The sequence below is a fragment of the Balearica regulorum genome, chromosome 3 (assembly GCF_011004875.1).
Source record: "Balearica regulorum gibbericeps isolate bBalReg1 chromosome 3, bBalReg1.pri, whole genome shotgun sequence".
Lineage (NCBI taxonomy): Eukaryota > Metazoa > Chordata > Aves > Gruiformes > Gruidae > Balearica > Balearica regulorum.
This window is the reverse complement of record NC_046186.1, coordinates 80,460,358-80,477,494: the sequence shown is the minus strand read 5'-3', so window position 1 is coordinate 80,477,494 and position 17,137 is coordinate 80,460,358. Positions and strand designations below refer to the sequence as shown.

The 17,137-nt window shown below is 39.2% G+C and overlaps 1 protein-coding gene across 2 annotated transcripts in view; it reads left to right on the top strand.

The window, feature by feature from the left end:
- GNPAT (glyceronephosphate O-acyltransferase) overlaps positions 1-17,103 on the top strand; it is a 21,587-nt gene extending 4,484 nt beyond the window's left edge. For both annotated transcript variants that reach the window (XM_075748637.1, XM_075748636.1), the window contains exons 3-16: positions 1,930-2,106; positions 2,876-3,005; positions 5,519-5,646; positions 6,136-6,211; positions 6,775-6,926; positions 7,017-7,147; positions 7,844-8,067; positions 10,530-10,775; positions 11,480-11,559; positions 13,855-13,995; positions 14,908-15,007; positions 15,100-15,193; positions 16,114-16,175; positions 16,475-17,103. In XM_075748637.1, coding sequence (XP_075604752.1) covers positions 1,930-2,106; positions 2,876-3,005; positions 5,519-5,646; positions 6,136-6,211; positions 6,775-6,926; positions 7,017-7,147; positions 7,844-8,067; positions 10,530-10,775; positions 11,480-11,559; positions 13,855-13,995; positions 14,908-15,007; positions 15,100-15,193; positions 16,114-16,175; positions 16,475-16,518 — 1,785 coding nt within the window. In that variant the 3' untranslated portion in view covers positions 16,519-17,103. The remainder of the gene's footprint in view (positions 1-1,929; positions 2,107-2,875; positions 3,006-5,518; positions 5,647-6,135; positions 6,212-6,774; positions 6,927-7,016; positions 7,148-7,843; positions 8,068-10,529; positions 10,776-11,479; positions 11,560-13,854; positions 13,996-14,907; positions 15,008-15,099; positions 15,194-16,113; positions 16,176-16,474) is intronic.
- The last annotated feature ends 34 nt before the right edge of the window (positions 17,104-17,137 follow it).

The window sequence follows — 17,137 nt, the reverse complement described above, 5'->3', positions numbered from 1 at the left end:
AAGATGAAGGGCAGCTACTACTTTGTAATGAATGAAATATTTTATATTCAAACTGGCTCATATTTTATGTTGTGTCGAAATGGCTGAAATAGAGGTGTGTGTGAGTTAGAGTAACTATTTTCAGTATTCATGAAAAATCATTCCAGGGCAACAGAAGTATATGAGATGTTTTGGTTAAGCCTGGGTGAGTGGCTACTGTAAAATTTTTCAATTTTTTTAATGGTCAGTGTTACCTATGATATATCAAAACTTGTTACAATGTGACAAACTAAGCCATATCCTACAAAGTAGTCCTGTTGCCATCATGAATTGCTAAGTAGTATGAAATCCAAAAAACCTGGATCTTTCAACTTTAGAAACACTAAAACATCTGCTGAAAGAAAATACTTTACAGAGGATTTGACAGAAAGACATTTGTGTGATGTTTTCTGAAGTGCTGCTTTTTTGATGGAAAATTATTTTGATGGGTATTTTCCCAGGTAGCATCAAGTGGTTGAAGGGGGTTAGCAGACCTGCCATTGCAACCTAGTTCTCAGCTTTGAACTAGAGATTACTGAAAGTCTCTAACTAAGACTGTCTTGGGCAGCATGCCTGACAGTCTCTTATCAGTGTGACTCCTTGTCTGGGCAGAGTTTACACAACCTCAGACAGGCCTACTAGAATTTATTCTTGTGACAAATTGCTGAGGTTACTAACGTTCAGTATGTGAAATGAAGTGTGTTCGTTTGTTTTAGCTTGCTATATGTGACTGGTCTGGTTTTTTTGATTCCTGATTTTGGGGAGTAAGTGCTTAGCTCTATAGTGGATGTGTACTTAATTCACAGAGGATCAACTGTGTGGTAAGTCTTTTACTGGTGAAAGAGAACAGCATCTCTTCCCCTAGTGAATTGCAAGAATAATTTTTTTGCTTCCTAAGAGAGATTGATTTTCTCAGGCTCAAGTGGAAGCAGATTTTGGGTCCCTTAAGTGGTTAAAATAATCAGTTATAGCTATGTGTGGAAATACGCAGAATGAAAGATAATGCATTTATTAAAACACAACTGAATCAATAGACATGGTAGTAAGATGGTATATGGAGGTAGACTGGAGGAGATGGATTTTCTCACATGTCACAAAATAAAAATAATAGGTAATCAGTGCTGGCCTCTAAACAGAGCTATGCTGTTTTGGAGGCTTTTTCTTCTTCCATTCCTCTTCTTTCCTCCTCTGTGTTCAGTAAAAGGCATGATCCTCATTCCATAACAGTAAAAGACTAACTTTTCGATTAAATGTTTCTAGATTCAAAGTATCAAATAAAAAGCGATGACCATTATTTAGATCTGTTTTAAGAAACTGCAAAAGGGTATGTGCACAGCAACAGAAAAAAGATCATTGATATGCAGAGTTGGTAGAGAGTGCTTTGTATGCATTTCAGCTAGCTATTGCCAAAGTAATACATTACAAAGAAATTCAAGCATGATAGGACTGAGGTTTGTAGCTAAGTCTTAAAATCTAACCCAAATACACTTCAGAAATTTACGTTGTGAATATCTCTGCAAACATAGGTTTCATTTTACTAGTAAAAGAAAATTGCAAACAACCTTCTTTAGACCAACGTACAGGAAACGTTCTTTGGACTTAAATCTCCTCTGACAATGCTATAGACTAAAACATTCAGATGGCGTACTTGGGGGGAAGCAATTGTTGCACCCCACCCCCCACTAACATCTAAACTAATTCTTGATTTTGAATGGCTTTAACTTCACTTTCTCTTGTTGGCTGACATTGAGCAAATTCTGTATGATTAGATGCATGCCTATCACATGAAATAAAATCTTGCTGACTATTGCAATAGTTGTCATAATTGCTGTGGTACATAGAATGGTGTGCATAACCAAGGAGAAGGGAACACCACCTGACTGCTATTTTGTTTGTTTTGTTTCCCTTTAGTTAGCAAAAGAAATGGGAGAATCACCTGATATTATTCAAGAAGAAGCCACAGAAATCCTGGATGAGATGGGCCACAGTATGCAATTAGGAGCTGTCAGATTTTTTGCCTTTACTCTGAGCAAAATATTTAAGCGGCTTTTCCAGAGAGTTTGTGTGAATGAAGAAGGAATGCAGAGAGTAAGTGCTGGGGAGGGGGAGGCGTGGAAGACTGCACTTGTGCTTATTGCTGCATTTCTTAATAAGTGGGGGGAAGACAGATGATATGTAAGTACTTTAGAAGGAAAGAGTCAGCAGGACTTTTTGTACGGTTTCCAAATGCTTCCTACGGTAAGGAATACTTGCAGTCATGTGTCACTGATTCTGTTAGATCAGCTACAGACAGAGTTTTTCAATCTGATATTATAAACTTAATAATGCATTTAGCTGAATTGGGGGTAAAACCCTAATGTTATGTGGCTGAGTGGGTTGGCTGTTCTGCAAGACCTTCGTACAGCTAAGTGCCAGGAAACATCATGCACCTCTGAGGCAGGAGATGCTTCAAGTTTGCCCCAGTTCCCTGAAGAGCTGATGTCCCCCTGTTTTATTGCAGGATGCTGGTGTTCTTTCCCTAGAAGACAGCACTGTCAGTCCTGACGAGCACCTATTGGGTTTCCTATTCCAATCAAAAAGGATTTGAATTATACTATCATGTAATGAGATGGCCCTGGGTTTTGAGTCCTGTGATGCTTTTGAACCACAGGTTGCTAGCCTGGAAACTTGCTCAAAATTTCTTATGGTTCCATGCCAAAAAAAGTATAGAGTATGTGGTCAGAGAAACCACCCTCAAACAAATCAGCTTCTGTTTGTCTTAGGCCCTGTGAAGTTCTGTATTTGTAAATTGCAACAGTCAGTCTGTAAATACTGAAACAATATTGTTTGTGCTCTTTATTTGTTGTATTTTTTTTAGTTGCAACACGCCATTCAAGAGCATCCAGTTGTGCTGCTGCCCAGTCACCGAAGCTATGTAGACTTTTTGATGCTGTCTTATTTGCTATATACATATGATTTGGCTTTGCCTGTCATTGCTGCAGGAATAGGCAAGTATGTTCTTTTAACAATATTGTCAGGATTCAGAGAATTGGTAGTGAGGGGTCTGGTAGCTGCTGCTATAAGTAGTTGTGGTTAACTTCTGTTCCAAATATGTCTTGTTAAAACCTCCTTGGGTGAGATGCTTACAGCATCTGAAAGCCTCTCATCTGCTCTGAGTCAAATTGAAGGCGATTGTTTTCATAGCAAGTTTGCTCAGAAGTACCCTATCTGTAGACCCAAGGCTGGGCAAAGATCGTTTTTGTGAAAGGGACTTCTATATTGCTTTTTTTTGCCTGGGAACAGGCAAAAACTTGCCCAAGAGCTACTGTGTATGCAGAACTTTTAAATGCAGTCATAATAGACAGATATGAAGTGCCAGCCACCTCGTGGTAGATGCTGATGTGACTCATTCCCTTGAGGCATTGTCAGAACTCCATTATTTGAAGTGCTGAGAGCAAAGCTGGCTGGGAAACAAAATCTCACATTAGAGGAGAAATCCAGATTTTGGACATACTTAATTCTAAAGCAGATGAAGCTGGTTTTATTTTCAGGAAAGAATTCTTGAAGACTACCAGTAAATATCTTCTGAGTTAATGTGCTTTTTGGAAATCCTGACTCTGGTGGCATTTAACTGATAAATGTGATCTTGGAAGTCTTGGGTATCAATCAGGTAGACAACAGCCTCAGATCTGGTGCAGCTCTGTATGCGCACAGGCAAGCTAGCAAAGATCTGGGAACCTGCTACTCTACTATCATCTATTTTTCCAGTCAAGAGGTTGGGAAGACTGGTAGACAATCAGCAGAAGCTGGGAGAATGTGCTTGGTAGAGAAGATGAGATTCTGCTGGTCTGTGAGTTAGTAGTATCTTGCCTCTGGGTGATGCAGGTTAGCTTCTGGTGAATTCTGAAGTTGATGTCTCGTAGCTACCTTGATCGAGGTGTTGCTTACCTGTTACGTATTGCTCAGAATCTGCTCACTTGCTGTTGTAGGTATGGGTATAATCCTTTGGTGACTTTTGTATTAGAGCCTTTTTGAGTTTGGGGCATCAAAACAGTATGTCAAGATACTATTAGTTTAGCTTAGAGGGATTTTTTTAGTGATTAACATTTTTTTAAATGCTTTGAGTATTTTGAGGTCAAAGTTCTACAGAATTAGGGGCTTGCAGCTTGATTACACTGCTGCATGTGTGTGTTTATTTCAAATTCCTCTGGAGAAAACACAGTTCTCTATGGTTGTAGTGGTATTTACTACATTCTGTGTTAGAGGTTCACAAGATGTGGTGTACAAATTTACTCTCAAAGTGTTACTTGTGCCGAGTGGAGAGATGCTCTCCTGATATAGGTAATAAGTGCCTCTCCTTTGTAAGTTATCGCTTGGCTTCAAGGAGAATATGGATAAATCTCTGGGGATTAGCTATGGGGAGGCTAACAGTAACACCATAGTACATGCTCTGGGGGAATCTGGCTGGTGCTGGGATCGTGTTTCTGTCTCAGGTCTTGGGAGCAAGTCAGATTAGAGGCGCAGAGCTGGTGAGGTGGTGCGGGCTTGAGGTATGTGAAAGGGTGTGTTTGAGTCCCGGTTTGTGGGGTGTCAGTGTATGGTGGTGAGGAGAGGTGTTGGGCATGCAACCAGTATCCTGGTTAGGGGGTTGAGTATGTGGCAGGAGGATGGAAGTAAGGGAGGGGATAGAGTCCATGTTGTGCTGAGAGAGGAAGGGTAGCAGGAGAGTAAGGGAAAAAGATGGACCTCTGCACATGGGAAGCTCTGGCAGCTGCTATTGCTGCCCTGGGTCCTGTAGCCAGTTTCTTTTTTTCTATTTTTTTATGTGTGTATATATATCTCGTGAATATATGTATGTGACATACATATATGGAAATATGAATTTATTTTACTGGGTGAATATCTGTTCTCAATCTGTTTCATGGATTGAGGTGGCAAGGAAGTTGAGGTGGCACATGGCTAGCTGCTGTGCAGACTCATTTTAAATTCCTCCCTAAGAAATTTGTTAACATTAAGTGTTTCCTGGTTTTGACAAGCTAAGCATTGACTATGATTGCTTAGAACTAGAAGACCATAAAATATTTTAGCTGTTTTGGTCTACCCCTTCTGAAGTGATGAGTCAGGATCAGGATCTCAAATGGTATAATATAGTGTAATTGGTGAGTTAATTTCTGTGTCTTCTAGGATATATTCAGTGGTAACTGATCTTTCTGAAGATGAGACAAGGTACTTCAAAAACATAATCTTTATTATGGCTGAAATCTGGCCATCTAAAGAAAATAAATTGCTCTAAGTGAATGCTATTTACAAAAAAAAAGAAAGCATATTATGCTGTTCGTGACTACGTAAGTCTTATTAGATGATCTGAAAGCAAATAAAGTTTTTTGCAACAAAAGAATCCCTGAAAGAGAGCTTTATTCTGGTAATTGAATCAGTGTATTGGAGAAAGTGGTTGATTCTGCTGGCTGATATTAATAAGTTTTGTGTGTGTGGCTTTGTTTTTTGTTTGATTGTTTTTCAGATTTCCTAGGAATGAAAATAGTTGGTGAGCTGTTACGAAGGGCAGGTGCCTTTTTTATGCGACGTTCCTTCGGTGGGAACAGACTCTACTGGGCAGTGTTTGCTGAATATGTAAAAACGATGTTAAGGGTAAATAAATTACTGAACTTTCAAAATGTATGCTTAAGAAATACATGAATTGTTGCAATAGAATGAAATATGCACCATGTTATACCTGTGTGATTGAAAGTCTTCACTGATCTGAGGAAATGCATTATACCTTAGAACTGATGTAGGTGAAGAGCATGTGTGCACTCAGTTGTTATTATAGTTCAGCAGTAGGTGGTAAATGAATTGCTGCTCATCGTGCAGCATATGGATTTTGGATCATTTGCCTTTATCTCATGGCAGACAAAATATTGTCATTAATGTAACTTTATGGTGTGGCAAATTCAATGGATGAATGTAGGCTTAGAGATAACTGAAGTTAGACATGCATGGCTTCCATTAAAAAAACCTTACTTACATTTTAAGTACTTAAAATTACTTGTGGACAGAAATGTTTTTATTTTTCTGACCAGCTTTTGGTATTGTTTTGTTTTTTGTTTTGTTGTTGTTTTTTTTTTTTTACTTTTGAAGAGTGGCTATGCCCCAATTGAATTTTTTCTTGAAGGGACTAGAAGCCGCACCGCCAAGACTCTGACTCCAAAGTTTGGTAGGTTTGTTGAAAACTTGTAACTTTTTATGATTAGTGGTTATGTGCTTTGTAACTTCTTCAGACAGGAAGGGATGTTAAAGTGGTGGGAAATTGGTGAGGTCTGTCAGAGTAGTGGAAAACACTGTGGTTGGAGTTCCAAGACCATACAAAGAACGGCAATACACGTCTCTTGCACTCTACTGCTTTCTCTCCCTTTGCCCCATTGTGTACTTAATTGCATAACTCTTCATCCTTTTCTTTCTGGAAAACAAGCATCCCCTTACCAGCAGAGAAATATCATAAGCTAACTGTAAAAGTAGTAGGGAATCCTTAGAAGGAAGATGATGTATGAGCACAGAGCAGTGCTGTTGAAAAGAGCACAAACAGTTGTCCAAATGCATTGTTTATGTTTTAAAGTTTGGGCAATGTCTTCTGCTTGCTTGAAGACAAAACAAGCACAGTGCACACCTATTAGCAGTTTCTGAAATTTGCAAATATCTTTTTCAAAGTTAAATTGCAGTTGCTTTACCCTCTTTGAAAAAGATGAGTGGTCAACTTTCCGCTCCCCCCCCAATTTGCAGGTCTTCTCAGCATTGTGATGGAACCATTTTTTAAACGTGAAGTCTTTGACACGTACCTTGTTCCCATCAGCATCAGCTACGAGAGGATATTAGAAGAATCTCTCTATGCATATGAACTCCTAGGAGTCCCAAAGCCCAAAGAATCTACATCGGTATGTAAATTCCTTAAGAACAGAACATAGCTGGATGTATACATGCCGTGTAGCACCAAAATTTGCCTTTTGCTCTTCCCGTTTTCTTAGGGGTTGTTAAAAGCCAGAAGAATCCTCAGTGACAATTTTGGTACCATACACATCTATGTTGGTGAGCCGGTATCACTTAGAACCTTGGCATCTGGGAGAATCAATCGGTGCCCATACAATTTGGTTCCCAGGTACCACATCTTTCCATGGTTCATGTATGGGAAAAGCGTGTATTTAGTGCTCACCTATGTAAAATAATTAAGATGTTCTCTTGTACTTTTGTTTTCAACTTCTCTTACCTCCCCTCCATCTGACTCTTTAGACTGCTGAACCGGTTTTGTCTGAACAGAGGGGTTATCACGCTTGTGATTGGGTGTTTCTGAAACAGGTTGTTACTTGCGTAGCTTTGTATTGTGTTGAGAAGATGCCATTTTAAAAGTTTATGATGATGCATGAGCCAGGCAAAGCTCTGTTTTCTGAGAATTCAGTGGGTTTGTCACTTAAAAATTGCATCTTTCTCTCCTTTCTTGCTTTATTACTGCAAACTTATGCAATTATGTTGTGGTGTGCCAGGAAGCTGTACCTATGATTGGATTTGCTGGCTTTTGCAATTTATTGTATAAAACTATATAATGCTTTTGAATTTTTTTTGAAGATAGCAAGTGTACAGCATCAATACAGAGTTCTGTGTTTCAAATACTATCGTGAAGCTACTGATGTTTTGCTCTGTACTTCTGTTCTGCATAGCACATAGAATCACCTTCCAGATGTTAGGTGCTATAAAGTAGTTACAGATCTGGGAGTAATACAGAAGAAATAAGGAAGGGTGTGATGTATATTCCAGTTTTTGGAGATCTTTTTACCTTGAACTGCATTGTTCTTTTCAGGCACCTTCCCCAAAAGCCATCTGAGGACATCCAAGAATTTGTCAGTGACGTAGCTTATAAAATGGAGCTCCTGCAAATAGAAAACATGGTTTTGAGCCCGTGGGTGCTAGTTGCTGCTGTCCTGCTCCAGAATTTGCCAGCCATGGATTTTGAACTTCTACTAGAAAAGACCCTGTGGCTTAAAGGCTTAACACAGACTTTTGGAGGCTTCATTGAATGGCCTGGTATGCAGAGAAAGTGTTATTTCTATTCCTTTTGTTGCTTATGAAGGATAAATCACATTTCTGTGGAAGCAATGCATGGTGACAACTTTACAGCATGTTTTCCTCAAAAGTTGTAACTGCATTTTAGGATATGCTAAAAATGATGCCAAAACCTGACAGGTTTCGACTTAGCCTGTAGAAGATAATGATTTGAAAAACAGGTGGAAGCGGAACAGATATTTTAATGTTATATCCTGTGGAATGAGGGGGAAATGAAAAGGTACTTAGATTTGAGTACTGAGATTTGCCTAGTGACTATCTTTCTGATCCCTGTGTAAGTCATAGGCAATTACCTGATCTGCAGCAGTTACCTTGGTGTAATGCTATGCTTGTTGCTTGATATTGACTAGAGTCTAGGTTGTTACTGTGGCAAAGAACTAGCGGAAACAAATGGGTGAGAGAAAATCAAAATTACAAATTGTCTATTTATTTTTAAATTCCACTTTATCCCCAGAAACAGTGACAACTTTTGGGGAGAAGGCTTCTTTGGTGGTTTTATGTATATATTTATACACACACATGCACATTCTTTTTTATATATGTAATGTATATATTGGCTGCTGAGAGGTTGATTCTCCTTCCAAACTTTCTGAACAACTGTTTTAAATGTCTCTCTGTGAGCCCAGGTGACACAGGTAATTAATTTTATTGTCCCAGGACATAAGTGGTGAAGCTACAAAGAAAAACAATGTGTAATACACGTACATTTACCTTTTCACTGTGGGTAGACTTAAACGATGGATCTTTGCTTTTGTAGTCATGTGTATTATCAAGGATCCCTCTCAGTACTGCAATAAAGAAATAGGGGGAGGCTACAGTTATAACAAACACCATAAGTTCTAGAAGAAATCCACTTCTCCTTTTGGGGATCTGTCCTGCAGTGAATGCAGACAAGGTCTGCTCCTGCCAGACTGGTAAAAGGAAGAATTTCATGGCAATATTGAAAGACCATTTAGAATCTTACTGCACAGTAAACTGAAAAACATACCACACTGGCGTTTGTGTATTTATTTTGTTTATTTTCTTAGCAACAATGAATAAGCTTTTGCTTTAGTAGCGTTGTGATGTAGTCAGGGAATAGCAAATAGGCATGGTCATGGAATAGAGGAATGACAACAGCTGAGCAGATTTTGTTGGAGTGTGCTGGCCCTGCTCTAAGCATCAGTTTCATAGAAACAGGGTTCGTTGTTTTGGTTTGTCAATAATTTGAAAGAATAAATATATTTTAATGGCTAATTTGGTGACATCACCAAGTCAGCAACTGCATGTACCCTGTCCTTTATTCTGTCTCCAAACAGCTAGTTGTTTCTGCCTTTGTCATGCTGGTTGGTTGTTACAGGCAGAACACTTGCTTGGCTGTTAGAAATGTTACCTTAAAAACAGGAACTGCAAAATCACTTGCTCAGACTTCTGCTTCTTATTGCAATGAGAAACTTGTAAGCTTTAGAAAATTTGGAACAAAGTAGGCTGAAGGAGCAAATAAGATGGAAGGAGATTCTGCATGAAATCAGTGTTAAGGGGGCAGAATATGATGTTTGGTTTTTGGTGTTTTTTTTTTTCTGTCAGAGGCTATATTGACTTGATATGCTTGTGATGCTGTGAGCATGCAAAGTGTATTTTAGTGTTCAATAAAAAGTCTGTATTGCTTCTTTCCTTACTTGCCAAAGAGTTCACATTTGATGCAGGGAATGTTTTGGTAGTGTTTAAAGTGTAAGGTATTCTAAAAAGGTGAGTGTATTTTCAAGACTTGAGATGCTGCTCTTTATCTGGCTAAAGTTTGCAGTGTGTCACACTGACAAAAAAGCTTGATCGAAGCCCACAGGTTTGTGAAACGCATGTCTGCCTTCGAAGAACTTTGCTATTTTAAAAAAAACAAACCCACACACTTACTTGCTTTAGGCATTTTAAAAGGATTGTCTTAGGAAAAAAAAAGATTTGGGGTTAAGTACAGTCTGTTTTCTCTGAGCAGGTATGTTATGTAATGATACTTACGTTAGGATTTCTTTAAGCTTAATTTGGGATGAGGCCTTCCTTGTATATGAGAGTTGAGGAAAAACGTTTCTGATTCAAAACTTGTAATGTCAGAAATGCCTAAGCAAAAGTATGGTCATCCATAAACAGATCTACCCTCTTTTATTTGGAGGCTCAGAATACTTGCTGCAGAGACAAATAAAGTATTTGTCAGTGTTAGCAAGTGGAAGAATTTAAAGTGCTTAACTACAGAAATGCCTAAAATTTGTTCTCTCCGTCTCATACTATGCCTAGGCTGCCAATTCCTGCTGTGGATTATTTTAGAACATCTCTCTAACTGAATGTTTGGTGTAATAATTGGTCTTCAGTGGTAAAACTTAATGAAAAACCGGTACTGTATTTTTTAGGCTGTTTCATTGTGTTCCCTTTTGCATCTTTCTTTTTCCTGCTAGATAACCTGTGTGCCAAAAAAGCAGTCGTGTCTAGCCTCACCCTGCATTCCAACATTGCTCGCCTTGTCGATGGCCGTGTGGTCCTTAATGACAAAGGAGTGGAAGATGGAGCCGTAGGGGAAATGGTCTTTAAGCGTGCTCTGGCCATCCTCATGTGTGCCACCTACAGAAACCAGCTGCTGAATGTGTTTGTGCGTCCGTCTCTGGTGGCAGTCGCCTTGCAGATGACGCGCAGCTTCAGGAAAGGTATGTTTGGGTAGCTCTGAGAGCCTGCTGGCTTTTCTCCTTGCGCTGTCAGGTGCAAGAGGAGCACGAGGTTCCTGTGACTGCTGGCGGGACCTACCTGAGAACTATGTACTCTGGATAAGGTCCCTGGCATAAGGCGGATGTGTTGGGAGGGGATGGAGGTATTTTCTGGCTTTTTTTGTTTGTTTACCCTTTGATACTTTTGAAAATAGGTGTATTCTGCTGAGAGGGCAGGGTTAGGATGAGCTGATCTCTGTTCCTAAGTGGCTTATTTTGTTGGCGTTTAGCAGACCAGCTTTTTAGGTTACAAATTACACACAGCTCACGCTTGCGTACAGTGCAACCAGTCATCTTTTCTCACTACTGTTTCTGAAGTATTTCAGTATTTTCCCATACTTGGCTCTTAAAGAAACTTTTCAGAATACATACCTCAGTTTTGTGCAGCATCTGATTATGTGGTCCTTAATGCATGTTCTGAGAAGGTACAACCCCCTGCTCTTCCCTTCTGGTAACAATTGAATCAAATGCTTTTGAGTACTTGCTGTTCTGTTGTGGTGGTTTCTGCTGTATATGGATATATGCTTTTAATGTCAAGTCCTAATTTTATTGAAGTAGGTACTCTCTCTAAAGAGTAAATAGCTTTTCACTTGCATGTTTTAAATTACTTTTTTTAAGCAACAGCACTTTACAATATTTTTTTTCAGAGGAAGTCTATAGCTGCTTCAGCTTCTTGAGAGATGTTTTTTCTGATGAGTTCATCTTCTTTCCTGGCATTTCATTGAAGGTAAAAACATCCTTTATACAAAAATACCAGTAGTCAGTAATACAGCCAACTAAAATAGCATCTGATCTCAGGGCTCTGCCGAACAAGTGCTTTGTGATAAACACCTACAGTGATATCAACTTGATCTGTAAGTGGGAGGGAGAACTTAAAAGGGGGTCAGACTGGAGGTAGTCATTTGGTTAGTTGCAAAACATTGTCTGAATCCACAAAGTAGCATACGCAATCTTTTACTGGAAGGGAAAAAAAACCAAACACAAAACTAAAAATCCTGAAATTGCCCAATTCTGAACTATTAAAATGAACTGTAGCAGAAGTTTGGCTTTTTTTTTTTTTTTAATAAAACTACCAGTCTTCCAGCACAGATATAAAAATATATGTAAAGCAGTCTTTTAAATTAAGTGTAAATACTGCCCTCTTCCTTTGTGGTTATGAAAGAGACCTTAGACTGTGAAGAAAAAAGTGTTAATGTAGATTTAATTTAATTCTGTCAGAGTGGGTATGTTCTGTCAACATATAAACAAAACTGGAATTCTCATTGAGGGCATACCAGAATCATTTTTCCTAAAAGCTCTTGTAGACTGTGTGGCAGAGGGGCACTGCTGCTCTTTCAGAAAGTTCAACTGTAGGTGTTATACCAATTAATGATCAACCATTGTATGCCCTTGTTATCTTTGACAAATAGAGTACGCAATTCTAAATTTAGGTACCAATTGTCCTCTGGTTGAGGACTAGTGCAGCTGTGATCAGTTGTTTTGTGTAGCTCCATGTGTGTGGTCCATGATGGCAGGGCTACCAGAGGACTGTGCCAACACCCAGTGCCTCCTCTGTACCCATCTCTCCTTGACTGCACAGCATGGCGGTATCTACTCTGTAGCATGTATACAATGGCTAATGTTCCTCTTATACCTTGAACTCTGAAAGTTTTGGTGTTCCTGTGCATTAGTAATTTTTTTTTTAATATTTTGATGGTTCACGGTTGAGCCATGTTAGCTTTTTATTACTGGCATTTGTCTCGCGTGGATTCAGCTAGTACATTGCAAGCACTATGAGGGAAGTACTTAGAGTAAAGCGTGATTTAAACTTCTGTGGCCAAAGTCTTCCAGACCTGAGGCAATGCAGCCTGTGAAGGTTTTTGAAGTGAGAGCTTTCCTAGTAGCATAACAGTGTCCCTTGTAGAGTCTTATGGAAGCTTTAGTCGCATCCTGTTTGCTTGAAAAGAGCTTTCCCTCATTTCACCCCTGCCCCATACAATCATTGCTCAGACAAAGCCAGTATTGTTCATGCATACTGCCTTATTATAGGGCTCGGTATGTCTGCATGCTCTCCTAGCACAGCTGGACACGGGCAAGCTGTGAAAGCTGCCGGCAACACTTTGCTCTCTGCAGGACTGACTGTGTCAGTGTGTACACATCCTGCTGGGCTGGAGCTGGCTCTGGTCCAGCCAGCTTGAAATGCAAGTGAGCACAAGTTTTATTACAAAAAAAAAATAAATGCTTCCACATCATACCAAATATAACCTGGTAAGTCCAGGTGTAGTTTTTATTTTAAAACTTTCTGAAAAGCTGATTATTTTTTTTTTTTAAGGCTGATTGGTACCCTTATGTGTAGTTTTCATTGTTAGTAATTGTAACCTCTTGCAGCTTTTTTGAAGTACCAAAAGCAAGCAAGGAACAGGAAGGTGACTGGCTGTGACTGATTTTACTGGTGTCAAATGAAAGAGTTGCTGTGATGTTAAGGGATGTCTGTGTCCCATCCCCTCCTGTCCTGTGTGTCTGTCCTCTGTCCTCTCCCTGCGCCAATATGGGTAGTAAAATGGTTTTGATATTTCCATAATTTTGTAACTTTTGGCCATTGTGTAGTCTCTTTTGTAGAGGGCAGGTCAGTGAACTATGTTATCATTTATTGCAAACAGTGAAAATGAGATAAAAGCAAACCCTGGCTTTAAAAAAAATAAATAAAATCTCCACAGAAAAAAACCCCTAAACCAGACAACCTGACCCAATTCTGACAAAACCCTGAGGGTGCTCAGGCTGGCTATTACAATAGCAGCCACAGCTGCTTTTTGTGCTCCTGATCTCTTGTGCATCAATCCTGCTATGTTTGAGAACATGTTCCCACTGCCTTTTTATAAGGGTGTTTCTGGTATATAGGAAAATTTTGGTTCAAGTCTCCTGAGAACCGAGTTCAGAAATGGAAATGGTGACCTGTTGTGTGGTTTTTGTTGTTGATTTTGTGGGGAAAGGTAGCTGCACTTACTGTAGATGTTAAAATTTCAGTTATGCTTCTCTCTCCCAGGATTTTGAGGAAGGATGTTTTCTACTCACAAAATGTGATGCCATTCAAACAACTCAACAGGAAATCTACCCTACTGATAAAGGAAGTGCTATAGTATCTTTCTTGTCAGCTATGTTCAGACCTTTTGTGGAAGGTTATCAGGTATGTTATTCAGAAAGTTATCTTTTTCTTCTCTCCTGTGTTTTATAGGGAAACTAGGAGAGCTGTGATACTTTTGTAGTATAAATAGTTGACTGTTTTCATGGCTGGGGAGTGCAAGAGTGGAGAAATAGCAGGAAGAAATATCTTAAACATCACCCTCCCCCCAAGATCCTGATTTCAGCTTTTGGCTCAGACTTCTCCAGTTGACTAAAGCAGTAACTACCTTGCAATGTGATGTCCCGTTGTGGGTTTATAAGCTTCACAGGGACTGTGCTGCTACCAGGTTCATTGCTCTTTCTTATGAGGAGCTCTTGCTTAATCCCTTTTATGTGGGCTGTCCTGCAAGGCGTGGAAATGCGTTTGCATCTCATATCAGATATCTTCTTTGGGGAGTCATTAATTCCATCCCTATCTCTTTAAATTCCTTGGGTATCCAAGGTTTTAAGACGGCTAAACGCTTACGCTTCTGTAATAAGCAAAATGCAGGAGGCTAAAATCTCAGGTACGTCAGGATAACATTGGTGGGAATGTAGAATGCAGACGTTTCAACCTAGTGGAATCTGTTAACGATCTGGTGTGCGATTTGGGCTGCTCAGTTTTCCCCATCTGTAAAACAGGTATTGCTTAAAAAAAAAAAAAAGATACTGTTTTTGACTGAGAACAGGAAGATTAAATTAATGTCGAAAGTAAATATTATAGTAATACTGAATCTTATTGTAGTAGTAGGATTCTCATGCCTGTGAAACAGTAATAAAAATTTCAGATGCTCTGTGTAATGATACCTTTTGAGTTTCTCTCCCACGTTTTTCAAAGTGTAACAGTATTACTTACTTATGAGGACACGTCTCTTTGGAATTCATAACAAACTGACAATCAAAAGGAAAGAAGAGCTAATTTTTTTTTAATTGTTAGTTAATTTTCAGATACCTCTCAAAGGAAACAAAAGAAGCCTTTACCGAGAAACAGTTTATACCTGGAGTCCGCAACTTTGTTTTTCAACTTCTTGAGAAGGGTATGTACAGCCCTTAGGCAATCTGATTCTTACAATTGTAGCTTGAATGGACAGTGATAAAACTTTTAATTGTGTTTCTGCTTTCTCTGTAGGGAAGACACAGTGTTACGAAGTGCTGTCTTCTGACATGCAGAAAAATGCCTTAGCAGCTCTTGTGCAACAAGGTGCAGTGAAGAAGAAGAAAATGTAAGTAACGTTGGCTTTGTGGTGCATAGGGGTCAGTGCACGGTCTTACTGGCAAGTCTTAATGACTGAGCTATTAGTATTAAGCAGAACAGCAGGACCTTGACTGCCTGAGCACCAGTCAACTGGTTGATTGGATTTACCGAGTCACGGGGAAGACTCAGGTAGTTCCTTTCTTGTAGATGTCGTAGAAGCAGAATGGCACCCCCTCGTAGTGAAAACACTCCTGTGGCACCCAGCAGCAAAATCCATTAACCCACTAGTAGCCTGCTTCTGAGTCCCTTACCACTTGGTTTTCAAAGTTTCTTTGAAAGACTTTGATAATCAAATAGAACAGTCCTGCTTATTTTTAACAAGTCCCCACATTGTCTTGGCTCTTTCACAGAACATAGTGCGCAGCTGATGGCCCTGAGTTTTTCCTTATGTCTCTTCAGGAAATGAATTGGTTAAGGTTTGTAAGTGCTCTTGGAAAGTGCGCAAAATACTGTTGTTGTTACGTCCCCTGTGTCACTGTACTAAATAGATGTCTATAGCTAAATTCCCCTTTCAAGTAAAAGGCATAAATCAATTGAGTGCAACAGAATTTGACATCAGCTGAAGATTGGTTCAGTTTCAGAGAGATAATCTTGAAAATTATACGATTGAAAACAAACATTCTCTTCCTGCAGTTGTCCCTAATTAAAAAAAAAAAAAAAAAGAGAAGAGAGAGACTGTGAACAAGAAGAAGGATAAAGAAACTTTAACTGTCCTTGAGTACAATCCTGCTTAGAAGTCTGCCATGTCCTTAAAATTAATATGTGTGCTGTTAGGATGAAAAATAGGATGTAATTATGAAAATGTTTAATTCAGATTATTTGTATAAAAATGACTGGAATAGGAAGTAGTCATTGAAGAAACAGGGTTTTTTTTTCTTTTCACTATAGGTCCAATGGATTCACTTACAATGTAAATCAAGATGCTGTTAATAAAATCCTGGACATGTTTGGTAAGTGTTCTCTAATTTGAAGAGAGCTTCTCAAGTTATAAATTAGTTTGGACAATGCACATACATTAGAGGTAGTGGGTTTTTTTTTCCCCTAGTAGTTCCTTAGATTTATCTGTATAAAAATCCTAATGATACTTTTTTTTACAACTCTTTTTTTTTTTTTTGTGGTGTCATTGACTGCAGCTTTGACTCTCCCTTCTTTATTTGAAATACCGTGCAACCCAATGACAAAGGAAAATAAAGCAAAAAGTAGTTTACTGGAGTGGTATTTACAGCATTATTTTTTTTTTCCATGTTAGATGCTCGGATACCTGTACAGAAACCTGTGGCTGCCCGACTCTGAGTGGTTCCTGATGCTGAGACCGGCTGTAAGCACCTGCTGAGAACACTGACCGGCAGAGCGGGACGGGAGCAGGCGATGTTCCCCTCTCGCCCGGCGCGTTCGGGAGGAAAGGTGTTCTTCAGCGGGGCAGCTCTCCGCTACCACTTAGAAACTGTTGCTGCCAAAGGTTGCAGCTGTATTTGTATCCTTGCTGTGTTTTGTTTTTTAAAACAGATTAAACACTGTCTTTTTTTTTTTTCCCCGATAAATATTTAAAGAGATGTGCACAGTAATGGCTACTTAAATACCTTTTTTTCTAGACTTGTAACAAGGAATGTGATTGGTTTCAAATATTTCATGGATGTGAAAATGTAACAGGGAATTAAAGACTTGCTATTAAAAATTAATATTTAGAAAAATGCGTTGCTCGCTGGCTAAATGCAAGATAAGGCCCTTATGAAGGAAGAGCAGAAATCACAGCTTGGGCAATTACCAGAAATGTTAATTGTGCTGGGGTTTATTTTATTTTATTTTTAGGCAACTGGCATTATTTTAATTACTTCATGAATGTTATATTTTAAAATGGAATTAAAGCGGTGTCGTTAAGGTGCCTGTTACTCCCCCCCCCCGCCGACTGCGC